Below are 27,266 nucleotides of genomic sequence, written 5' to 3' on the forward strand. Positions count from 1 at the left end.
GACTTGTCTTATATTCTGGACTTGGGAGATCGCATTATTTTGTTCTGAAAACTTGATGTTTATCTCGACTCTCATTTGTCTGTGGAGGCATTTGTCTGTCAGTTTTGTACAAACATGCAGTTTCACCCATTCTTCTTCATGTTGTTGCAAAGAAATTCTTGCAGATTTTCTTAACGATAGGAGGAACAGAGTTCGTAAAATTCAAACACGTTGTTCTGTGTGGGTCTCGTCAAGTAAGTTCTACTGGACTATTCAAGAAGCTTTGCTGATTTCCGATTAGTTCTGGCATTGACTACAAAGTGGCTAACATGTCTTTTGCATTCCTGCACTGTGACACTTTCCCGTCTTTCTTATCCGCCAGTCCAGACCAGCAGGCACACAATGTTCTTACGATATATCCCTACTTGAAAAGTAGAATTTCTCCTTGTCTGCCTTCTGGGGCCACAGTTATGAAGCGAGAGTAAATTGTTTCCCCAAGGCAAGATGGGGAACGAAAGGAAAACCGTCTTGTTTCCGAAGTTATAAAGCGAAGTGCAGACGCCTGGGCTACCTCGTGCGTCCTTACCACAGGACACCTTTGCTACCGCCTTACAACTACGGCTCCCGGGGTAAAACAAAATATTTAGGGTGTGGACATCGATTTAAAATTTTGGAAACAAGACATTTGTCCTTGAGTTTCCCATGTTGCCCCAAGGGCAAAGACTTACCCTCGCTTAATAACTGCCGCCCCTGGAAGTATTCGTTTGGGATATCTGGACCTACTCAATGTACATTGTACAAACCCATACACATCCAGTTTTCACAATATCAACTTAAAACTCAGCTTTCTAAAAGGTACTTTACGGTTTGAGTCTTTTCCTGATAAACACGGTAAAATTACTGTTTTATATCGAGAAGCAGTATTTCTTTGTCTTATTTGTTTGTGTGTTCGATGGTTTAATACGTGCGTAAATAATCTATAGCGAATGAGACACCTTTAGTATTTTGAATATTAATGTTTTTCTGTATTTGTGTGTGTGGTCTTTACTCACTGTAATTACTATTTACAAAAAAGTATTGTCACGTGGTATAATATGAAAGTGTAGAAAAAAAGCTTGATGTGAGAATGGTGATTGGTTTGTTGTTGGAATGTTTGTGTGGAATTTTGTTTGTTGAATTTGATTATTGATAGGTGCTATTTTCATTTTCTGATGTTGCTTTATTTCCGAGTGGATCTTTCGTGGTTTTTGCTGTTACTGTCCTGTCTTAAGTGAATGTTGCCTTGTTTCGTATCGCTCTTTCCATGAATCGTGCGCCTTATAAAATTGATGATGATGATGATGATGAGGAGGAGGAGGAGGAGGAGGAGGAGGATTTATAAACCCCCTTATCGGACTCAAGGCGATCATCATAATGATCATCATCATCCAAATAAAACTTGGTTAGAATGCCGCAGCCATCAGGCATCTCAATGATACAGATACCAAGATTGAAAGAAACTGATTTGATCATGCTGGAAGATCGTGTTCTGGAATGCTGGACCTTGTCGACGTCAACAGACCTCAGTAAAGCACAGAAAACTTGCCAGACTAGACATCCATAATGCAGCAGCTTATTGAAGTCCAGACAAAGGGTCTCTGGCTGAGCACGCTGCAGGACACACCTTGTACCGGTCTACAAAGACTAGCAAGGAGCACACACTGCAGGGTGGGCTGTATTATTGCCATCGTCAGTAAAACTGGAAAGCCTCCCAATGGACCACTCAGATCGTTTTAGTTTCCTGCAAGTCTCACTGCGCACCTACCAGCTTGCACCCACCCTGCTGACCCCTGAAGAAGTACAGTGACTTGAAAGTACTCCTTGGGTAAACTCTTAAATCTTCAGCAACTTTAATTCTCAAGTTGGTAAAGACAATAAAATCTGGCCAGGAAGACTGGGAGTTGGTAACTGCAATGACAACAGCAGAATGTCGAGTTTTGTGCTGAACTGAGACTGGCTATAACAAACATGTTTCAACAATCAGATACGTTAACGACCACCTGGAGATATCTTTCTAAACACTGAACTATACCCAGATAATTTTTAAGATATGAAAAGATTGTAATACACATGAGAATCATGCCAGATGAGGTCTGCTACATTCAACATTGCCTAGAATTATTTAGAACAAAAATAAACCCGAGACAAGAAAGACGCACCAAGAGCAAAGGCTCACTTTGGCTTCACAAACTCGAGACTAAATTTTTAAAAATGCTACTGATATCTGAATAAAACGCAAACCGTTTAGGTTGGTCTTTAACGCCTTCCGGGTAGGTTTTCGCTCTCTACTGCCTGGGGCTGTCATACACCAAAACTGCCAGTGCCAGACAGGTCCACAGACCCTGGAGCATGTCCTGCAACTCTGCCACCACATAGACGCGGGCAGAACTGTGGCCTCGCAGAGTTACTGTGTAATAAAGCTCTGGGGTACCAAGAAGAACTTTGAAATAACAGCCCTCTTTATCACTAAAGAAAGCTTTAAGTCTGACTGGTGTGGTTCCTGGAAAGAAGAAAGAATATTCAGGCCTCATCCATTTGGTAGATGGCAGTGCTCTGTACGTTTAAGGATCCTTATTGAAGTGCTAGAAAGACTATCGCAAATTTGATGAAACAGGACTTGGTCAGCACGTGCCGCCAACCCTCGTAAAATTTCAAAGATCGTCGGCGATCTCAAAGCTAAAATGCCGCAAATCACTTGGCGGCCTTCCCCATCGACAATAGCGACGACCATGGCTACGTCCACGTCCCCAACTCTTCCGCCATCTTCTTCAGCCTTAACTAAGAGAAGCAAAGAAAGATTTATCTGAAGACATCCACATCAACCGGTGTACAGGCCCACTAAGATCCAGGTCGACAGAAACATCGGTGTTTCGAGACTGTTATACGGAGCGGGGACCTTGGTTGTACACCGGAAGCGTGTGCTGCAGATGGAGCGGTTCTCTCAGCGAAACTGGGCATCGGATGGCAGGACTGCACACCTCCAACGACGAGGTCCTTGAGAGGGCTAATCACTGAAGCAATGCTGCTGACCAAGCAGTTGCTCTGATCAGCTAATATTGTCCATCTTGGCATGCTCAAAGATTTTTCTGAAGACCTATGTCGAGCGTGCTTCATGGCGCAGCTGAAACGCAACCTCAAGAAAGTTAACATCGCCCACCTCCTCCACCAGTCCTTGGAACGACTTGCAGAGGACAGATGCAATTAGTCCACCATCACCAAGTTCACATCTCAATCCTTCAAGAGTTCTCAGAGAAAAACCAGATGATAAGCGGAAAGAACAGCTTTGAGTGCGCCATCTTCACTCGTCCTAGAAATCTCCTTCCTTGAAGTCCTAGCCTACTGCTGTTATTGCTTACAAATTCACTAAAAATTTGCCTTGCTTAAGAGTGGTAAATTATCTGTCAACATAAGCTATAACATTACTCGTTTGTTCCTGATTGAATAAGGAAGCTTATCATGCTTGTTTGTAAGTCCACCTGTCGAACTTGTTTTAGTGTTTAATAATAAAGATTGCTTCCAATTTTCCCAGCAGTCACGGTCCCCCAGCTAGTAAAAACCCATTACTGCTAAGACAGTTCGGCTGCAGTCTGGACTTATTCGCCCGAGAAAGTGCACGCGACACAAGGGCAATAACTGTGCTTATAAGGGAACGCAACCGGCAAGTTGGCAACTTCAACTGGTGGGTCATCCGATTACAACCATAGTCTGGGGAGGGGGCAAAGCGGCGGCAAATTGGGATGGTCGGGACTTGATCAATGGCTGCCATCTGGTGGACACCAGCGGCAATGAAGGAGTCTGTGATGAGGGATCAAGATAGTGAAGGCGAGCTCTCCACACGCTTTGCGTGATAACCCTTGGAGAAGGACTCCATCAGGGTGAAGACTACTACACTGATGATAGTCATCAAGCCGGCATGCCTGACTTTAACCACTTTCTAACATGGAATAACAATAGTGAAATGTCACCGAAATGTTAAATAGTTGAACGGAGTAGGTAAGCAAGAGGTTAAATTTACTGGTACATTTCTTTTGAAATGAAACGACAGAAACTCAAAGTGTTTCAAACTGAAGCATCCAGACCTTCTCAGTTTTTAAGTCGTGCAGGCAGACACACGCAGAGACAAAAAGACGAAAAGAAAGAAGGGTAGAATACTAGTAACTATAATCTAAAACTCTGGGTGCGGCAATTTTGACAAGAATTTCTCTTATCTTGTAAAACTGATTTACTTTTTTTAATTCTAATCTTTAGAGAATCTTTGGCACCACAGTTTGTCAGCGGCTGAGATCCAGGTTAAAGATAAGGACAGGTATTAAAGGGACAGTACATACTAATTCAATATTGTTCAATATTTCGCACATGGTAATATCCTTTAGAGCTCAAAGTGTTCATGGCTGTTCTTTGTGGGAGGACCCTCAAAAAAGTCGCCTTTATGAGGCTAAATGCATAGCACTCTTCTTTGAAGCCCATCTGCTTCAGTCGCGTGACCTTGTGACATATATTGTGAAATGAAAGGAGCAAGCAAAAGAAAAGCCAGAAAGATTGTGTGGTTCCTGAAAATTAAGGGTTGCTAAAAATACAATATTCAAAGTTTTTTAATTCCAAAAGAAAGGGGAAAGCCACATTAAACGGCTTGACACGAGAGTAATAAAATCGGTTGAAACTCGAGATACGAGCATGCAAAAAAGAATGATAATTACAAGGCGATCGTGGTATTGTGGAAGAATGCAGGCAGGACATAAAGAGCAAGCAGTTAGGTTTCCACTTGAGTGCTGAAAGCAAATCCAGCCATTCAGGTATGATAAAAAAATGAAGGAAAAAGAAAACATAACACAATTCTTGTAAAAGAAGACGTGCCCTCGTAAAAAAACAGAGACAAAAAGTTAATCTGCTATGATACCATGTTATTTTTGCCCCGGATACCTTCTTCACAAACTCCAGAAAGTACAGACCTGTGCTGCACGTCTGGTGCTTGGAGCAGGACACGTGACCACGCCACCCTCTCCTTTGTTTTCTACACTGGCTTCCCATCCGTTCTGGCATCCGGTACAAACTGTCCGTGTTGTGTTTTAATGTCTTTGCTGGCACCTGCCCTGATTATTTCTGTGAACTGCTCTTCCCTTACATCCTAGCTAGACAACTCTGCTCCTCGCCTGACGATCGTCCCCTTACTCTTCCTGTCACCAAAACAACAACAGATGGTCACAGGATTTTTATGCTGCAAAACAGTGGAACTGTCTTCCCTTCCATATCCGCCACCTACTTACCATCGAATCATTTAAGCTTTTACATCTGTTCCATGGGTATCACTCCTAACAATAATCCACAAAATGCTAATCAATCTTCCTGTCCTTTTTTTTTTTTTTTGTCTGTTGACTAGTCAGCCTGCTTGTCTTCCTCTGCAGATTCACGAGACTGTCAGCCCTCAGTGTTTGTTACCTGATTCCTCTTTGCATCTTCTATGTTTGTCTTTTATTACTTGTCTGCAAGTTGTTTATTATTTCGTCCTTCGTAGTCTGTCTATGTCTCCTGCTTGTCTCAAGCGCTGAGAGTAAACTCCTTGTTGAGCGTGATTATAAGCTATATCAATAACACATTATTATTATTAATTTATTTCTTCGTTTTTCTAATTAGTTTTTGAAAGGCCTCAAAGTGCGGATTTGATTATTGTTTTGCGTTTTGTTGTCGGTAACGTCGACAGAGATTTAAATAAAGTTTCCTAAAGGTGTGAATTTAGTGTTTCTTCTTGTATCGAAATATCTGAAGTATGAATAGAGTGGACAAAGCTACATTTTTTTCATGTGTATATTAATTATAGCTAAAAAGATCATATGCGGCCCTATGCTTCTCGAGGAGTAACAATGACTAAACTAAACTAAAAAGATCATATAATTTTACTCTTTTTTAATATTCTCGGCTGCAAAATATTTTAGAAAAAAATTAGTAAGCCTTGAGAGAAATTGTACTGGCAAACTAGTTTCTCAGTTTTATACGGTACACTTTCATAACCTCAGTAAAGCAGACCTTTCTTTCAACAACAAAAAGAATAATAATAATAATGATTAGACTTACTGAAGGCCTTACTCCAACCTAAGCTAGGCTCACCACTATTTACAAAGAGAAATTTAAAACTACATGTAGATTGAAAAGACTACGCGCACGCACACACGCACACATGCACACATGAATGCATACAGGAAGAGTTCGGCAATCAAAACACATCAAAAAATGTTAAAGTACAATAAGAGAGGGACAAAATTGATGAAAAAGAGACAATGAAAAGATTTTTTAAACAAATACGTCTTCAAAATATTGAGCAGTGTTTTTTTCCAGGCATACCTCATACATTACTACTTCAATAAATTCTGATTGATGCTGTGTACAACGGTAAGCACTTCAGTTTGTGTCAGTCCCACTAGGAATACTGCTACCAATTGAAATGTTGAACAAAATGAAAGTGGATCTCTTTTGGATGGCCTGCAGACCGCATCACAGTAGTCACCGCCCCCTTTAAATGTTTTGTGCCTAAGGAGGAGAAAAAGCAGGGAGCAGTGAAAGCAAAATCTGCGGCCCCTGTTACTGATGGGCGGGTATGGGTTACTGAACCAAGAGTACACTTCACAACAACAACAAAGTGTGGGCTTTTTGTGCAACGCACTGTGGTGTTTTTATTTGTTTCCTTTTGTTTGTTTGTTTGCTTGTTTTTGGAGGGGGATTGCCATGAAGAGTAGACGTTGTTCCCACAACAAGAATTCAGACCGCAATAACAACACGTCTCTCGCAGACTGTAAAGAAAGCATGTGACAACACTCCATGATTGTTCACAGGCGTGCGAGGGCGTAAAAATAACACGGCATCTCAGCCATCCTCCCTCCCACCCATTACAACACCATACCGGCTATAGGCATCCTCCAGCCTTTCATCTTCTGTTCGGCCTATCCTCTACACCACTGGCTTGCAAATCGTGTTTTAATAAGGACCTCCCAGACACCTTCGGAAGGTTCCATTTCTTAACGCTTTTCTATTGAACAGCTGACTGAAGTCACGTGATTCAGCGCTGGTGCGAGAGACCAGCTAAATCCTCTTTCCTCTAAATAAGGCTTAAGAGAAAACGAGAAGGTAGACAGACACCTGTCTACTCACGAACACACGAGGGCTGAAAGAGCGAAAAGCAAAGAAAGGAGTCATTTGAGACGAGACTCTGTCTTGACCATCAGATTACAGCCACAACTCTTCCACCGCTTTTTCTTAAGGAGCTAACCCACTAAGCTCCGGGAAATCTGCGAGTCTTGGTCTTGGTGGGAAATCTTCAAGTCCCTAAGTGCAGACGTGTGGAGAAAAAAATTGCGCAAATCTCAAAACTAAAACCGTAAACTTGCGAGGTCATTTAGTCCGCTCTCCTAAGGGACGATAAAAATCTAAGAACGTGGACTGTCTCAAGAGGCTACCCTCGCTAAAAGTGTTTTCTTGGCACTGGTGACCTAAGACTTTCTAGAAAGGTCACATCACTAGTTAATTCCGTTGAGGGAGTTACCTACAGTCAAATCACTCTTTTGACGAAGGAGGCAAGAAGAGAAGGCAGTTTCATGTTGGTTACTTGAGTGTAGTGTTCTAGGCACTGTTTGCTCCAGTACTGTAGTGCAGTTTATTTTACAACATACTAACATTTACCTCAAGGTTAAATTAACATTTCTGGGCAGCTTAGCTAAGTCTTTCTTGAGAAAGTCATTAGTCGTCTTTAGGATAAAAGGTTTTATTAGTGGTCGGTTAAGCACCTAGAGTCGCTAGACTCTTTTTAAAGCTTAAAGTGCTGTAGACACATCTCTCGTGCAAGTGCTAACATTCTTGCAGCACATCATTGTAAAAATAAAACAGATTATTTCGATGATGATTGTTTATTGTTTCGCCGAGACTAACAGGGGAGAACTTTCGCAAGAGGCTAAGTGTTGGTCTCGGCAGACAGACAGCAGTCCACCTGCAGTCCATGCTCAGAACAACTAGGGCGGGTGCAACCAGTGCAGATCGCCCAGAAGTTGTGGTCGACACTGCCCAGTATAATGCCAGCTTCGTTGTTCTGAGCTCTCTGGAGCTTGCTGAGCAGGTAGTCATGGAGACCCACAGAGAGTTTCGGTAGTCGAGCCTGGACAATGCAAAGGCCGACATAAGCTGCTTGGTGGCAGCATCAGAGAAGTAGTTGTATCATCCTGAAAGTTCAAGAGAGGTGGAGTTGCAGACTAAGTTAGCATGATTCACGAACTACAATAATGTGTGAAAAATAACTTCGAGCTTCTTAGCCGTTTGCGTCTGTTAATTGTAAGACTGCGGTGTACTAAGCATGGGACAATCATGTCCGATTTTGTTGCTGCCAAGCCGGACAATGGAACTGAATAGAAAGCTCGACTTCGTCTCGTCTGTTTCTCCTGTTGCGTGTTGGTGGACGGGTGGACATAGTGGTTGCAGAGGACAGTGGTAAGTAAGAATGACCACTTGTACGTCATGTGCTAGTAAGGCATAGACTGGACTAGCTAGGTAGCAGAATGGTTTGAAGTGAGTGTACAGTATGCTTGGCCCATCGTGAGAAAGGATAATACACGGCGATGAGGATTTAACATCGTGACCATCGAGAAATCATTGTCTTGCACTGAGCTCTTGAGGTAAAAGTTGTAGAAGAGACTGATCAAGGTGGCTAATATCAGATCCTCTGCCTTGGAATCGTGACTAACTGCCGCACGACCTTGCTCAGAAGTGCAGACCCGCTCTGTAACAGAGTGCTCAGCGCTTCATCATGCCAGTAGCTGCTTAATCGCAAACAGCAGAGGCTCGAGGTTGGTAGATGTGTTGGTACATCAAGGGTTAAGCTCTCGACAGCAGCTACAACCGAGAGGTGAAGGGAGAGACACGTGGTGACACAAGGGATCGACATGTCTCGTGCCTCGGTGCTCGTGGGGCGGCAGCTATGAGGACATCATTGGATTCCGTACATCAGGGAACATCGAAGGTCCTCCGCGTCGCAAGAGACATTCGTGTCTTAAGTTAAATGGCAAGTGTGTGTCGTGTGGGGTAATTAAGGTAATGAGACCATGACTCACATTACTTGGATTACAAAAATAATTGACAACGGGAGCCCTAGACCATTAACGAGATTGTGAATCTCTGAAGTTATTGCATTTGTCATTTATACCAATTTCTCGATTTAATAATAACTTTCTTTATTACACTAAAATTGACATGAGTTGATTAGTGAGGAACATACGCTGGGGGCTCGGAGTCAGATTGTATCTTTGTTAGCACTTAAGTGTGTGTTTCGCGCACTCGTCCATGTCGGCGCGGGTGGCGGGGGCATTGAGAATGCAGTCAGCCCGAGGGCAGCGGCGATTATATCTCTGTCCAGTTCACATTCCCATTCCCCGAGGTACACGACAGGCAGCGTATGAACATTTTTGGATCTTCATCATGAAACGTGATAAACACAATAACCATGCTATCACACCGCAGTCTCTCAATCCGGGACTTTCCGAGGGATTAGGTTTCGGCTCTGTAGTTCGTGCACACTGACATGTCATTCAATGCCCGCTGATATCTCACAGCTCAACATTGAAAGTTATTTCTTCCATTATTGCTAACTTCCTGACCTCAGAGAGATTTCACGATCAGCAGGATACCGTAACATCTAGATTACATTTTGACTTCCTCAAACAAAAACGCTCTATGTTCACAGAATACTTTATGACAGCTAAACACTTTAAGGCCATGGAACATTTCATGGTCCACTACACTCGACAGTTACCCAGCTCTCTATGCTCCCTTGCTGGAATTGACGAAATGCTTAGTTTCTCACTGCAGGCCTTTGGGTGAGACAACGTCAAATAACGATGTTTGTTAACAACAACAACAACACAACAACAACAACAATAATCAACGATCAAGGAATCCTTGTACCACGTGAAATTAAGCCCCGTGTCAAGGCAGGGAAGCTGAGCTCCGCACTACGTGGTGCACAAAGCTTTTCGGAGGGACGAGTAGGGATAAAAAATGTAAAAAGAACTTTGCAAGACCGGATCAAATAAATCTCGGGTGTTGCAAACAAACTCGCGCGGACGTAGTGCTCTGCGTGACTTTTCACTCCAAGACCGGTGTCTGCGGCACGTTCCAGTGAGCGCCAGTCGTTTGTTTCCTTTTGGGACTTCACAGGGGAGGTCACTCTCACGACGTTCTCGGAGAATGCGCGCGCATACGGACTGGTTGACATGCAGCTCCCCCACGTTTTGCTCTCTTCGCTCTTCAAGTTTTAGCGGACGTTGCAAACGATTCTTGGAGTTTAATGTCAGGTTTCCGTTGAGAAAACACATCTCTGTTACTGTCTGAAAATGACTTCTGCTTCTATGGCGGCTTGATTGCATCAGAAACGTTTCTTATTTGTATCTGGCGCTGACAAACTCATTTATTTTTAAAAACCTTAAAAAAATTCTAATTATAAGTTACAAGTAATTTTTTTAAAAGTTTATATCATTCTTACAACCACACAGTTGGTAAATTACATCAGATTTTTTTGTCAGCACTCTTAGTAGCTAGCTTTATTGGAAATACATCTGCACCTCTCTCGTTCTCTTTGTGGTTTTCTTTCCCGCTCATATGAACGCGCGCGTGCACACACACACAAACAAACTTGCAATGTCACATAAAGCCAGATCAAGGCACAAAAGAGAAATAAATTTTATCCCACTGAGCTATTTAGCTCTATTTGTAGAGCATCTCCATCCTATTCAAGAAATGTGCAGTAATGTCTTGCCATGTTTGGTGGTATAAACACAGTATCGACTAATACAAATCGTCTCCCAAAAGCGCACTAGTCCCCTTCAGTGCCATGGCGGAGGACATCAAACGTAAGTTCAAGCAGGGAGAAAGACAAACAACATTTCATGAGGACTATTTCCACAAGATAAGCAGCATACAAAGAACACTATTTCCAAAAGTCGAAGGCATTTTCCAGACCAAAAGAAAGTGAATGATCTGAGACACGTGATCTCAGTTCGTGCAGGGCACGTGTGTATAAAACGTTTTTCAGTCGCACTCAGTGCGGGAGTGAAAGGGAAGCAGACGACAGCGGTGTGGACTCCATCAATGACCGGCGACGATCTCTCATCCGGGTTCATGTCGCCGCTGACGCGGGGAAATGACATTCTTTGAATATTCACACTTCATAAAATTGCCAGGAGAGGCAAACGAATATAACTTAGCTGTCATTCGGCCCTATACCTCGGCGTGTGTCTCTACTGATGAAATAGCTTGTTATTCAGTTACACTTGAAGTTGTTTCGCCGAGATTTAGCCAGTTATAGTTTGCAGTTTCTAAAATTCATTCCGGTGTTTATGTTACAGAATCATCATGCCTGCAACAACAAGTTTATTGGAGGGTCAGGAAAAGCAAACCTAGTGTATATGAGGAAACTGAACATACCCGGCCCTCCCTCTGCCAGTGATTCAGTTTGATGCAGAAGCTGTCACCTCCGACTGTAAGGCTTGATGAGAATAAATCAAGAACGCCTGTGTGACAATACTAACAACTACTAACAGGTGCAGCCTGTGTGACAATACTAACAACTACTAACAGGTGCAGCCTGTGTGACAATACTAACATTTACTAACAGGTGCAGCCTGTGTGACAATACTAACATTTACTAACAGTGGTGCAGCCTGTGTGACAATACTAACATTTACTAACAGGTGCAGCCTGTGTGACAATACTAACATTTACTAACAGTGTGCAGCCTGTGTGACAATACTAACATTTACTAACAGTGCAGCCTGTGTGACAATACTAACATTTACTAACAAGTGCAGCCTGTGTGACAATACTAACATTTACTAACAGGTGCAGCCTGTGTGACAATACTAACATTTACTAACAGTGCAGCCTGTGTGACAATAACAGTGTGTGACAATACTAACATTTACTAACAGTGTGTCAACTAACATTTACTAACAGGTGCAGCCTGTGTGACAATACTAACTTTTACGTTGTCGTTTTGTGTTTTTTCTTCTTCTTCTCTTTATTCTAATCATTACTTATTCTCTTTTTCTCTTCTTTGGCCATGCGGTGCTGCGCCTTGAAAAGGTTAATTCCAGAGCTAGAGAGTTATCTTGCCTGAAATAACTTTCATCCTTTCATTCGGCGTTGTTTTCTTTGTTTGTTCTGTTCTGAAAGTGACACCACAAGTTATATATTATAATGAGACTCGCTTCTTGCTGAGGGGGGTTAAAGAGAGCGAAGAGAACATAAGGAAGCAGAGTTATTTTATTTTAATTTAGGAAGACATTTTCCTTATTATTTCTTCTCCCACGTAATAAGCTCTGTCAAAAGTTTCAAATTCTAATGAAAAGCTTTGTTCACTGCCTTTTAAGATTTTTGTCTACGAAGCTGTAAACGTTAGCGGCTAAAGGTCGGGTACGAACTGTTCATACAGTTGTCGAATGTTTTAATGCGCTGACTGATTTTGCTATAGCCGATTAGTTTATTAGTGACATGCTCCGGACATGAATGAAGAGTTTTATCGAACTCAGTGTCTGTTGTGAAAACATCCTTTTTTCACTTTATTTGTTCTCCATCAAGTGTACGTGACACGCACGCGCACATACACACATATATTATACATTTATTTATATATATATATATGAACGTAAAAATTACATTTACACACCTTTATGCCTCTGTGATAACAAGTTTCTTTCCTTTCCATTTCGCTCAGGCGCACGTACGCATCCTCCTCACCAACACGGACACAAACATGTACACATATATATATAAATACCACACACCCAGCGCGTGAGCGCATATATATAATTACGACATACTTCTCTTTTCATTCTCTCACTCTCTCTCTCGCACAATACACACGCACACACTCTCACTCACTCGCATAGCAGTAACACACCCCTCTTTTTATTCTCCTTTTATTTTACTCTCTCCCACACACACACACAAGTAGTCACACAATCTGCTCAGCTGTCTACCAGCCTATTGATCCTATTCATCCATAAAACCCGCTCGCTATTTTATTGTCATTTCAACTTTCCCATCGTCAGTCTGCCGCCAACTGTAATTTTTTTCTAGTACTTCTTAGAGGTTGTAACACCAAGCGACGAAACTGTAACAGTTTTTTGTTGTTGTTTTTTTTGGGGGGGAGGGGGAGTCAGATGCCAAAGTCAGATTATTCTGCTGATTTATTGTTATTTATTTTGCTAGCTGAAGGAAGCCACGGCAGAACTGATGAGGTCACGGATAAAGTAAATAAAGTTACCACCGGCCAGAACGACGAACAGCACTTGTGAAAGGAGTGGCAAACAGCAGCTGATGTTACAGCTGTGTGTTCACTGACCTCCTGCTTCCATCAACGTTCAGCGCCACTTTCACAGCAGTCAAAATGAACACAAGCTGATAACTAAATGTAAGCCTCAGTAACTCGCATGTGTGGTAAGGCCTGAATGAATGTTAGAAACAAACTAAATGATTAAGACTAGTTGGTCGTCACGTTTCTGGTTTTTTTTTTTTTTTTTTTTTTGTTGTTTTTTTTTACTGACACCCACCAGAACTGAGCTGATATTGTTGAAGGTAAACTAATGAGCACTGAGCAGAGAGGTGTTCAGCGCCATCCGGCTCCCGGCCCCCCCACCTCGCTCGTGTTCTGATGGACATTGTATGATGTGAGCAGCGGAGTGGCTTCACAACCTCTCCACCTGCCCCTCCGAGTGCTGCCAACGTGAGAAGCACGTAGTCTGCGGTGCCTGGTGACGTACCTCGATAGTCAGAGTCAAGAGAGTCAAGAGAGTCAAGAAAGAGTGAGAGAGAGGTGCCTAAAAAGACAAATGGCTCTAAAGGGAAAATGCAAATGGGTCTGAGACATTTTTGGTTGAGGTATGAAGAGTTCTGTCAAAGATACGATACTGTTTAGCAGTATTTACTATCTTTAGTTGGATCTTTAGGGTCTTGCTCGACTAGCCAACTTGTGTCCATGCATGATTCACTTGAGTGTCAGAATAATGTTCAGTCCGGTGTCAGGGTGCCACCCACTGAGGTGTCAGGGTGCCTCCCCTGGCGTGTCACGGTGACCCGGATGATCCCGCCGTTGTGGCCGCGGAGGAAGTCGAATTTCGATGTAGCTGGTCAGACAGACAACGACGTGAAACGCCTCCAGATAGGTGAAAGGATCTGACCATGCTCTCCCCCACCCAAATCCACCTCCCAATGACTGAGATATTCCCTCCCTTCTCCCTGGATTATATCCTTTGATCAGCGTCTGACCTATTTCCGGTGTTGTTTTGCCCTGACCCTGGTTTATCTCCGCTAACGTGAGCAGCTTGTCTGGCAAACCAAATATGTCCTCTGACAAGGCAAGCCACAGACATCAGTGAGGAGAATCTCTTATCAGTGGATGTCCTGGCTGGACCCTGACTGTCCCCTGTAACAAACAAGGGCCGTCAATGGGCCAAGGACCATCGGACACATGCTGAGATCATTGCTGCCCAATGTCTTGTGTTTTGTTTGTGCGTCCCTTCGTGTGTTTGTGTGTTTGTATGCGCGTTCTTTGTGTGTATGTGTATTCCATATGTGTATGTCTGTGTGTTTGTGAATGTGTGTTCATGTCTTTCTGTATGTGTCTGTATGTATTTGTGTATGTACGGGTTTGTTTTGTCTTCTCCTTTATTCGTTTTTCAATTTTTCTTAGTTTTTTTTTTTCTTCTTGGCACATCTTGGGATTTTCTCCATTTCTAACAAAACAAAACAAAAATATGAAGCATGCATTCTGTCTTACTTGGATCTGGCTAGAGGTTTTCCATAACTCTGCTAGCGTGGAGAAGGTGTAAATTACCAGGTAAGCCTTCCTCTATTCGCTATTAGAAATCATAGTCTTTTGATGTAGTTTTCTTTGAAGTTAAGCTTTTTCTCTCATTTTTTAAACCAGATTCTTCTCTTGAAATATGTGTTTCTCATTTCCACCAAGGCTATAAACATTCAAGAGCATTTTTAAACATAAAGCAATAATTTAAAAAATCAGTTTCGTGTGTTTTCTATGTTACCTGGGATACGGAAATAGTTTCAGTGGTCAATGTCTCTAGTTCAAAAACAAGAGCATAGAAATCAGAAGAAAGCCTTCAGACTCGAAATATAATCGTGAGCTGGGTGCCAGGATGTCACATCAAAGACCTCAAATGTATTCGTGAGCCGGTTGTAATTTCACACGAAGGCAGCTGCAGTCGGTGGCAGGAGGGAAATGGTTGTCTGTGCGTCGCTCTCACTGCACTAGCCTTATTCATCCGATCCCTTGTAACTTTTATTCAGACTATTCTTGTTTTTAGTTTTTCCTTGTACGACATTTACCAAGCCACCAACTGAAGTAAAACTTGATTCAATTAATGGTGTGTTTTCGCTAATCATTAAGCGTGCAAACACATTAAGCCACTACTGGAATCTGTCGTTGTGATTGCCTTCATTATGTCGATCATCAAATCTCTGTACACTGGGTACTTTCGCACAAATGTGTGTTCTTAGTTCTTAGTTCACCGATTGTTAAGAGCTGGGCAATTCGTTGCTTGCAGACACAAACACTTCTGAGCAGCACAGACGCACAGACACACAGACGCACAGACACACAGAAAGCGGGAGACAAAAATGCATGCCCGCGAGTCGGTTCTAGTTCTGTGACAAGATGGTCTAGCACCATTTCAAACAATGCCATCAGCAGGTTTCCTCTAAGTTATGCAGACGACAGTTTGAAACCTCTCAGTGACGAGGTGGAGCGCATGCGTGATTTCACCAGCTCGTGTCCTCTCTCCCGAAGCAAAGCCCACGATCGTCTTCTCCTGAAGAAGGGTTTTCATTTCTACAGTTTAAATTGTCGGCAAAGATGGACCAGCGCTTCCACGGACTTTTTATAATGCGCAAAACATTTTTAAACCTAGTATTTTTACTTTCTTACTAAAAGACAGCTTTAAGATTACCTAATCCCCTCTGGTGGACAGAAATGTAAGAAAAAAAAGAGTATGCTTTGTGAAATGAAAAACGAGTGAGTAAGATGCTGGCACAGCTCTATGGTGCCTTGATTCTTTCTTCGGTTTCTTCTCCAACTTTTTAGTTGGCATGTTTATGATGTAATCTAATTATGGGATAGAGAAATCCCCTGATATATCGGTGTTTGCGACATTAAAAAGGTCTGGAGCGAAATTTCTTTCTGTGATATTTCTGTGAGTTTCTGGTTCGGGAGGTGGAGCGGAGGTTGGGGTGATCACGGCTGATGGAAAGAAGTCAGTACTGATCCCCGAGTGTCACAATGCCTGCATGCATTGCGATAATGGTAGCATACATTTTCACAATAGTCAGACTAGTAGGACATAGGTAGGAATCTGAAGAACAAGGAACTCTCACACCACAGTGAAACTGGATATCAATGCGCTATATTGGCATCCTGCAGTAACTGAAATGAAAATCGTGGAATTATTTCTGTCCTGTTTTCTATACAATGTGAAGAACGAGAAGCTTACTTCCGGCAAGAATAAAGATAAAACTAACAACTTCTAAGCTCGCACCCTTTAAACTGTTTTGATGTTACAAGTAAAGGTGCCACTAGAATGTGAACCTTGCAGCTCATCAACGAATTGTCAGTAAGATTTATTGTCTTGTATTTTACTGTAAGCCAGTCAGTGTCGTTGGAATCATATTTTAGAAAAATTTGCAGAAGCTTGTTTCGTCTTTCATGAAAATCTGTTTTTTTGTCTTTTCCTTCATTAATCATGGTCGCCTGGTCGTAGTCGGATTCCAGAACTGAATGACGTAGTCCAAGTCGTGAGGACACAGCCACCCTAAGCACAGCTTCTTCACGGGCATCGTAAGATTGAGGCATCCAAGAACACTTTGGCCATCGGGAGAGTTCAGCTGAGCGATGACAAAATAGTTGTTCTGCGGACAAGCACCAAATTTAATCTCAGAAAGGTAAACATAATACGAAGGATCAATACCAGCTCGGTTTATCAATGGTAGCTTATGTAATTCAATTATGTTATTCAAATTTGAAGGAAAAGGTGTTAACTTGAAGCTGAAAAGTCAACTAAACCTGGAATAAAATGGCCGTATACAAAACTGCATAGAAAGTGTTGCGACAAACTTGCATGAAAATGTATTTACAGTGTTCTGTCTGATACATTTCTAAATATGTTATAATTTTAAATAGTTTGACTAGTTCTTCCCAATCGACGATATTTTATCTTCCGAGTCTGTCTTCAAACTGTGACTCACAATCACTCATGACACTGAAGTTTGTTCAACAGTCCTGCCGTAAAAACAAGTCTAAAACAATATCCTATCAACACCATATATGGAGAATCATTACATCATAAAGGAGAAAACCTCCTCACATCCTTTAGCTATCAAAACAAAACTTGGAGAAGGGAGGTAACAACTATCATGTGTAACATATACATTATACTTTATGACCTTCCTGAATGTAATGGACTTTAATTTATTCACAACCTTTCTCATCTCCAATGCATTGTAAACAAAAGAGGCAAATTGGAATTCTATTATCTAACATTCTAACATCAAGAGTGCGAAATGGAAAAGAAAGGGTGCTTAGAGTATTTTTGAGGGATGAACAGTTTACTAAGGTCCATCTATTCAGGGCATACAAGTGCTGTTCAGTTTCCACTGTGTCAGGGCAGAAGGGGCAGCTCAAAGATTCTGAGTTAAGCAATAATGCCGCTGAGGGCATTTGAGTACACTAATACCCATTCTAATTTTTATGAAACTATCGCTTATGCCTCTGTGTTTCAACCAGACAAGGTAGTTGTTTAAAACAATATGTGTCTTGACTCTTAAATGTATTGTTGAGAAATATCGTTGAACTGCTTTGAATAGCATCATGCCACTGCTGGTGATGGCAGTCTATCAGTCTCTGTTTCAGGATTTGTAAAAACAGTTTATCATCTCCAGTTCCTTGACCTTCCCACACCATGCAAAAACCGTATTTATACAAAAATATCATAATAAAGTGTAGCCATGTTGTCTTGTTTTGTTATGTAGTAGTGTCAACATTAAATAGGCTTTCTTCTGGAGTCTAGTTTGTGGCATTCTTAGCAGACGGAGCCAGTATCCAACACACTGCACTGATGCATTGACAGACAAAGGGAATATACCACATTCCACATATGTCAGTGAATTAGGTGTCCTTGCTGAGACTCCTAAAAATATTTTCATTGCCGAGGTGTGAACCTTCCCAATGCTATCATTACTGGTGCACAGACCACATTGTGTGTGTGAGAGAGAGAGAGAAAAACTGTTCAAGAAATATTAAACGTTTAGTCTGTATTTTTACTCGTCTATTTGAATGCGGATGTGTAAAGATTTCTGTGGATCTTCCTGAAACTCCTCTGAAAATGAAGGTTGTAATCGCTAAAAAGTTTTTAGACGGACAGAAAAACAAATCTGCTTGCTTGTGTTATCTTTATGCCCCTTTTTGTCTGGTTAGTATAACCGGTAGGTCTAACTCCCGATCAAAGAGCTATACTTACAACAAACATCCCACAGAGCAGCCTCTGTCCCAACCCCAACCCTTCCAGTGGGCGAAATACAAAAGAGGAGACAAAAGAAACTCACGGTGTTGATCAAAGCATCCAGAATACTGGTGTGCATGTCTGGGATGGTGATGTTGACAGGAGGAACCGTCACCACACCTGCCTTTAGTGGACACTTGCTGGCCGGCATCAGGACACGGATGAGCTGTTGCGTGACAGATGAGGTGGCACTGAGCATGTCCGACAGCAAGTAGGCGCTGGACACAACCACACGAGGGTCACACACATCACTACGCTGATAGGGAGACGGTTTTTGCATGAAAAAGCCAAAAACACTTTTTAAAGGGCATGCGAAACTTCTTTGAGAAATCCACAGTCGCAGCAAACTGGGTGTCCAAAGGTTTTTCTTCATCCCTTGCGGTGTGTTGCTTCGTTTGCTACTATTTCCCCCATCTCCCCCCACCCCCCACCCCACCCCCCCCCAATCTACCGTCAGTGGCAATTTCTCAAAATGAAGGTTGAAAACATCAACTTTCTAACAAAGATTAATCGAGTGACTGGTTTCGAAGAAAACAAAAAGCAAAACAATAACAAAAAGCTTATGGAGTAGCTTTATAGAATAAGCTTAATGTGAGACCTCATAATTTTGGCTACTTTAACATTTGATGATACTTTACAATGACTTTAACTGTACTCATTTCTGCAAGTGAAGCACATTGTGTTTGAACCTACGCCCACCTCACCATGGGCCCCTGCTCCTGCTCCATATTCACTCTGTGGAAATCATTCTGCACTTACCATGACCCCTGACCTTCAACGCATGGTATGGTCAGGTGGGCGCCTGGATTTCCGACACCCGTGGTGGCAGAGATATTGAACTTAAGCACTGCATCGCATGGAATGTCACTAGTGATGTTGGCTTCCATCGAGATCTCGACCTGCCCCGGAATGGGCAAAGGTGACGTCACATTCAGCTTGTTGACCGTTATCACGGCAGTTCCAGTTGTGTCTGTCCTCCAAAAGACGTCAAGAGGTAAATCAAGCAATGGATTAGAACCCAGACGGTCGAGGTCACTGCGATGGTATATATGTCAACACTGTGAAATGAGCTCATGATCGGACAAACATAGTAAGGCCACATCAAATACGTGACGATGTTTGGCAAATGTTTACATGGCAGTCACAGAGAGAGAAAGACAGAACTGAATGGCACTTTTTTTTTTTGAACCATAACAAAGGATGTGAAAAAAAATCCAACTTGCAGCAATGGAGAAAATAGTTTAAGAAAGTAACAGCGAATCATCAACTAACAAGATTAAATGTATTGCAGACAAGAAATAAGTCAGTGGAGGGAGAAATTGTGGGTAGGCAAGGGCGAGGAGACAAAAAGGTGACGGAGTGTGTGAGAGAGGCTCACAGAGCGAAATGAAGACACAACTGCTCTGAATATCAATGCACCTCAAGTCGCTTGTCTCAGAGGCCATCACTGGCAACAAAGCAACTCCACTGGTGCGAGACGGTTTTCGTTAAAAAATATCAAACAAATATAACTGTAGTGTCAATCTTTCACCTGTTCATTCACCTACCACCATCTCGAATATCACTCATTTTGTCTACTAAACATTGTTACCGCACCTCTACTCCAACAGCCTCGAAGGAACGTAATGAAAACACTGCTACTTTAATAGAAACCACGACTGTTCCACTAGTAATAATCACGTTTGGGATAAACCTCATCGCCTGTAGTACAGCCGCAATCAATGCTCTTCTAATAATTCTGGTTATATCATTGTTAATCCTACTTGTCGAGTGCCATATAAAAATCATTCAGATGGACAAACTATTCTGTAATCACTGAATAATTCGACTAATTGTACACATCGCACAGTATTACCTGATACCTGGGTGACACCGCTTGAAGATTACACTATATTCCTGATACTTATATGACAGTCGTTTGAAGATTACACTGTATTTTTTTATAACTGGACCACACTGTTATAAGATGCACAACAGCACTGAACGACGTGACAACTTGATGGACCACATAGGACATATACACAGCACGTTAAACCACGTGATTACTGCAATGAGACTGTGCTACGTGATTACGCGGATAAGACCGCACTACGTGATTACCCGGATGAGACCACTAGAAGACAGAAGGCTTCCTCAGCCACACTCACCGCAGTCCTCCCAGTCAAAACTTGATAACAGAGCAGACGTCTGAGCTTCAACGACGACACTGTGGATGCCTATAATCATTAAAAACAGACCAACATTCATCTTCATTTTCTCTGGCTTCTCTGGGCTTGCATGACAAAGCTGGGCTTTCCGCTGACTTAAAGCAGGTTTGCCCAAGTCGCAATGATTTCTGGTATTATGAAGGGATTTGTGTCTCGCGTGGAAGGGGCCTATCATGACAAAGCTGGGAACAAGCATATGGCGGCAGTGATAGCAAAGTTTGAGAACACTGTGTCTAGACTTTGACCATTCACATCAAAGCTAGGTGCAAAAAGTGAAATTGGTCTTTTGACCTTTTATGCATTTCGCATTTCACGAGGACAGACATTCTGGTGCAGCAACACGCGCACTGCATATACATATATAGCCCTCAGTCTCAAAGATACACTTCAAACCTGACATTTTAATTCTATCGTGAAGAGAGGGAGCCTTATTTGTCCTGTTCTGTTCCTATTTAGAATAATCTCAGGAAAATTATCTTTTCTTTATTTTTCCTTAGATTTGAAGTGTGAAAATGCCCACTGGACTGATCACTTAGACATAAGAAAAATATGTAAGAACATGTTCTTGACGACTCGTGTCTTTGTCTTTTTCAGTAAACTTTATGGAATTCATACTCGTTGGAGCTGAGTCCTTATACTACAAGATAAAGCAAAGTCTTTATGTATGCATAATTCTGAATAACAGTTCACTGGCAAACGTGTTCATATACACTACTGTGCGTCATAAATGATGTACTACTGTGAATAAATACTAATTTGTCTTCACGGTTCCGGAACACCTGGTCACCAGCATCATCCCAGAGCAGTCAACAAACCTGGTCTTGTCTTGTCTGACCGCGAGGGACAGTCGTCGGTGTCTTGTGACACACGGACTGCTCTCGCCCGCAGCAGAAGCAAACAAACCCCTGGTTTCCTTCTTCCTACAAACCAGCCACTCTCTCACCCAGCCACCCGCCACTGGGCCCACCCCACACACACGCACACACCACCATCACCGCCGCCTCATCACGAGAGACACGCGGCTGCTTAAACTTGGCAAAAAAGGCCTCTCCCACCCGACCATCACCGCCCCTACCCACCCCGATATGACCGCCGTTCATGATGAATGGGTGCGACGGGCAGCACGTGGCAGCAACATAATCGAGAAGAAAAGTCGTCTGCTGGAAGACTGCCGCACATTACCCTAGCCAAGCCAGCGATAAGTTCTCGGTAATTGCTCAAAAGATGACGGCTTTAGAGCTCATTTTTTTCCACCAAAAAAATTGTCGTCCACATTTTAAGCCATGGGAATTGGCAGGACTCCCCATCTTGGGTTCTTTGCTGTATTTTGGGATGTAGGTGTTTATAATGAAAACGAGCAGATCTTATAAAAGTTAGAGCCAACGAAAGACTCAACTTTCAGACATGCTTGATCATGATTACATCCTCATTTTCATTAAATAAGTCATTAAATGTTGTTGTTGTTGTTGTTGTTGTTGTTGTTGTTGTTGTTGTTGTTGTTGTTGCTGCTGCTGCTGCTGCTGCTGCTGCTGCTGCTGCTGATGATGATGATGATGATGATGATTTGTTATTTGCCTTTTGACTCTGGGAAAGAATACGAAGGAACCTTCAAACCCCCATCCCCTCTCTTTCTCTGAGCTCGAAGATGTCAGGACGGCCCAGTGGAGCTGATTTAAGCAAGTACAAGAATCAGCTGTCCTGGATTCGCATCTCGTTTTCGTGCACGTTCATCGTTTTCTGCACAAGGCACATGTTGGTTACAGGCACCTGTTTGCAAGACCTGCACAGAAATCGGTCAACAGTAATGACGCCAAGCTTGTACATAGACACTATATGGATAAGTTGTGAACAATTGTTAATTAGTCGTATCTTGTACACAAGTGACGTCACGGTCTCCACCTTTTTCTGTCCACGGAGATATTTGAGGGTGAGTATGTCGAATGGTATTCACCCATAGTTTGAGAAAGTCTCTTGCACTATGCTTTACTCAAGAGTGCTTTTCAAAGTTCAGCCCTCGGCGTTTAACGTCACTGGAAAGTTCACGTGCAAATTAACGGGAATGCGCTCATCTCGGACACAGGCCATTCCTACGGCTTACCTCTGATGCATACAGCAGTCCGTTGTGGTTCGTGCCCGGTGTATAAAGACAGCCAAAAATAGTAACACGATGCTTCTCATGTCTCTTCTCTGTAGGAGAGCTCCTCTTCCGTCATGCGTCTTCCACTCAGGGAAGACAACTTCCTTCTCTGATGAAGCAACGGAAACACGATCGACTCTTTACAAGGGAAGAGAGGGCTACATTCTCTCCCTCTCGAAATGATGTATTCGTCTGTCGCTTCTGACTTCAAAATATGGCGAGAGAAATGGAAAAGAAACTAACATATCAGGCTTGCAGGAATTTTTTCTTCTGCATCCTGAAAATGGACTATACATGTATATTGAAGATGATTCTCTTTATACTGGTGTACCTCATTCCAATCACATCTCTCTCACACACACACACACACAGAATTTGTTGGTACATGGCATATGTGACATGCAAACCACTAAATTTGTTATTCAGAAGTGTCATAGGGTATTGCAAGTACCCTTCCGATATTAAATACTACAAAATCTGTTTCAAATAATGCCACATCCTACGTAACAATGGGTAAAGGTCGTCCAATGACCTTTTTCAGGTATTGGCGAATTCACTTTTCTCAGGGGCATCTTTATGCGAGGGCGGTGCTCCTCTCTCTCTCTACCTTACCTCTCCCAACCTTCTTTGGAGAAAGGGTGGGATGGGGGATAGCAATCGTGGTTAGAGAACTGATTTCTGAACTGAGAGGCGTACAGGTTCGATACCCGTGTAGCACAACTCACTTCCCCCAATCGACCCAGCTGGCGGGAATGGGTTGGGGGTTGGGGAAAAATAAGTCAGCGAGGGAGAGGAGGTGAGCATCGCCCTCACGTAAAGCTGGCTCCGCAAAAAGTGAGATGTCTAACTCAGCAGTCTTCACGTTATATCATCACCTATCAGAATCACCTTTTCACCAAGAGTTTATTTATGCACCCCATGTTAACTATTTATTGTGACTGAACAGCATTTTTCAAAGGACTAGCAGGGTGCACATTTTTTTCTGATGGCTTAGTTAAGCTCGGTGCAAAATGCTAATACCCAAAGCTGAAACATGCCCCTTCTATTCTCCAGATATCCCGCCGACAAACATCCCCATGCACAGAAAGAGGTCAAAATCGTGACACAGTGGTTCCTGCTTTCCCATTGGCTTCACCACATATACGTATCCGTGTACAATTCCGAGCTTTATTCAATAACTTTTTTTTTAAAAAAAGCTGCGCCTCACTAGGCCAACCACAAGGAACAGACACACCACACAGTATATCCCGGGAATAAAGCTTCATACTCCACTCCTTTAAAAAAACAAAAAAAACAACAAAAACTATAGTTAACGTAGTGATAGTGCTTTAAAAAAATAAGTAAAGAGTGAACGAAATCTGGCAGACTATGTCTGTCCCTGCTGAAGGCCTTTACCCACCGAGCTAGGCTTACTCGTCACAATTAAGTCGCCTGAGAGGTTCTCTTAACCCCAATGTAATCTGTTGACAAATCAGTTATCCCCCACCCCCTGTACTGCTGATTACCTCCTCCCAACTTGCAACGTCGATGAAAAAAAGTTTTTAAAAAATAAATAAAATGGGGTAGGTCGTTTGAACTGGGGGAGGAGAAACGCGGAGGTGAGAATCCAGGATTACTGAGTCTGGCGGAAGCCTCTCGGTGTCGGAAGTGTCGGGCGCTGGGGCTGATCCGATGGCCATGATGTCTCGCATTTGCCCCGCTTTGTGTGGGCACCGCACACCGCCCTCAAGTCTGTGGGCCTGGCTTGCCGAGTGTTCCCCACCCTACACCCACCATGACGACAGACGTAACGGCTCGTACACTGGGCTGCGCTGTTAATATGTTCGACGAAAGAACAAAAGAAAAGAAGGACACATGGCACGTGTTATCATTTTTCACGACAGTACATTGTACAAGAGGCAGTCGGCACAACAAAGCGGGTGTGAAGGGGAAAGGAAGGGGAAGAGGAATTTCTTTTGAAACCCGTCATATATAATGCGTCTCAATCACATTTCATGATCACCTTGGGGGACTTGAAGAGCCTAAATAAATTATAACTAATTTCGATCGGGGAAATGTTGGGCATTGCATCGTATGAATTTTTTTTTTTTGCACCTTAAAGGTAGTTGGTGAGTGAGGATAAAATATTGGCTGATTATCAATGAGGCTCAGTCACAAGTTGAGGCAGTTGAGTAGTGATGCTACAGTAAACAACACATCACACAAGTAACAATGTTGTTAGACTAAGTATCTGATAGTGTCTGTACCCGTTCCACATGCATGGGGTCACCCAGCACATTGCGGCTTTGTCTCTGGCTGGATCCAAGACGACTGTGAGCAGCAGGAATCAAGGGAAGGAAGCTGCATGGTTTGTGTCCCTTGACGCACTCTCATAGCGTCCCCTGCACTACGAAAAAGGGATGTAATTAGTCGCATGGAATATTAAAGCAATTTGACCACGACTGTTTTATTGCCAGTTTTCCCATAACACTGAGTAGCACCGCAAACACCAGCGTTTTCTTTTTCCTTTACTGCTGGTGCTGCACTGCATTTTCTGTTTTCACTACCTTTTACTAAAGGCGAATTTGTACACCAAGGACTGAATAAATTGTAATTTATCGGGAGGATACAGATTTTGTCAGGGCTTTCCCGCCCAGCACAAAAATTATATATTCAAACTTTAAAATCCTAGAGTCACTTGGACATAGTGGTATAAATATATAGTAACAAATATGAATCCCAACACTGAGCACAATCTTTATAATTTAATTGTCAATTGTTCGCGAATAATGAATAAGGCCTCAGGACAGTTATTTCAATGTCAACTCAGATTACCCTGTCCCCCACCCCTCTCATGTTCTACGCCTCTACTCTTCTAAGAACAATTTTGGTGGGCTAAGTCCATCGCTCTGGACTGGACCCAATAAAATGTTTAAACGCTCTTCTTACAAGTCGGAGCTTCCTCGAAGTTCCTCCTCAGTCTCTCGTAAACCAGAAGGATGTCGAGTTTGTCCCACCCGAAGAATTCGCCCGTGCTTCAGGTGCTTGCATGAAGTACGCGGCTACCCCCGGGTTGGCGGTCTCATATGCTTCTCTTCTTCGACTCCATCGAAGGATGTTGTCTTCGTCTCACTCACGCTCTGGTGGCTCTTGCGTGTGTCTTTCGCCCTCTCGACCGATGATCTGGTGTTCATCTAAAGTGATATGGCTATCCGACTGACGGATTGACGCATTTTATATAGAATTACTGACCCCTGACCCCTGGATGAACATTGCGCAGGGCCTACTTAGGCGTGTGTTTTGTAAACTCCCAGCACTCGGACTGTGCGCAAACTACAAGAGAAAATGCGCGGTTTTGCGTGTCCAGGTCATTTTACAAGCGAGTCAACTATATATATATATCAGGAAAGCCAACTATACATCAGACCTGGCGAACATCAGACCTACATCCATATTGGCATATGCGCATGTGACAGTGACCTTTGCAATATATCAATGTATCACTTGCGATAGTTCAAAATGTGATATCCCACCTTCTCAGTCCTGAACACAACTGTAACGGTCTCTGAGGACAAACCATTCACCTGGTATACATTCTGGTATGTGTGACTGGCAGTTATGTCATATTCTATTTATGTCAACAATTTCTTCAATGGCTGCTGCAAGCTGTTAACTAAATCCCCTTTCTCATAGTTTCGATGTCTTGTTCATGACTGGCTGCTTGCAAACTCTCGGGCACATGCAAATACATGAAGGACATTTATAAAGATCATGTTTCTCAGTAATTTCACTAGAAGATTATGTCTGAATTTACTTAGAAGTATAACTTCTACCAATCTCCTGTTGATGAAAGAAACAAAAAACTAAGCCAAATCCCTGATGTCACTCATTCATTTCATTCTCTAATTTTAATCTTTCCTCCTTCTCCACCCACTCAGAGCAAGTTCACATAGTTATATTATCAAATGACTTGTCTTTACAGGACTTTCTTCAATGAGGCCCATGGGATAGAGGTCTCATTTCCTCATGAAGCACATCAAAGCAATTCAATTAAAGATATCTACATAAAAAGCAGATCACATGAAGAAAACAATGCAGAATCAGCTCTTTTCAGCCAGTAATTACCAAAAGAAAATAATTAAAAAGCTACAGTAAAATGTCTGCAGTGGATGCAAGAAATCAAAAAGGATAAAAGACCAACAAAAAGCTACTTTTAAATAAAAATTTTGCGAGCTTGACAAGTACAAAGATAGAGAGTCCTCCACTGAAGACTTTGGAAAGCTTCATTTTGAGGCAAGATGAGACACTTATGCACTTAGTGTGCAGGTA

General features: G+C 42.5%; 1 protein-coding gene across 1 annotated transcript; it reads right to left on the minus strand.

Moving 5' to 3' along the window:
- Positions 1 to 16,441: 16,441 nt before the first annotated feature.
- LOC112554647 (ganglioside GM2 activator-like) lies at positions 16,442 to 21,032 on the minus strand. Its single transcript, XM_025222576.1, has 4 exons — positions 20,762 to 21,032; positions 19,374 to 19,584; positions 18,658 to 18,832; positions 16,442 to 16,965 (listed from the first exon to the last, which is right to left on the minus strand). Exons 1-4 carry the CDS (start codon positions 21,015 to 21,017, stop codon positions 16,798 to 16,800), a joined length of 810 nt encoding a protein of 269 aa, XP_025078361.1. The 5' UTR covers positions 21,018 to 21,032; the 3' UTR covers positions 16,442 to 16,797.
- Between the last annotated feature and the right edge of the window lie 6,234 nt (positions 21,033 to 27,266).

This window comes from Pomacea canaliculata, linkage group LG13 (genome assembly GCF_003073045.1).
Source record: "Pomacea canaliculata isolate SZHN2017 linkage group LG13, ASM307304v1, whole genome shotgun sequence".
NCBI lineage: Eukaryota > Metazoa > Mollusca > Gastropoda > Architaenioglossa > Ampullariidae > Pomacea > Pomacea canaliculata.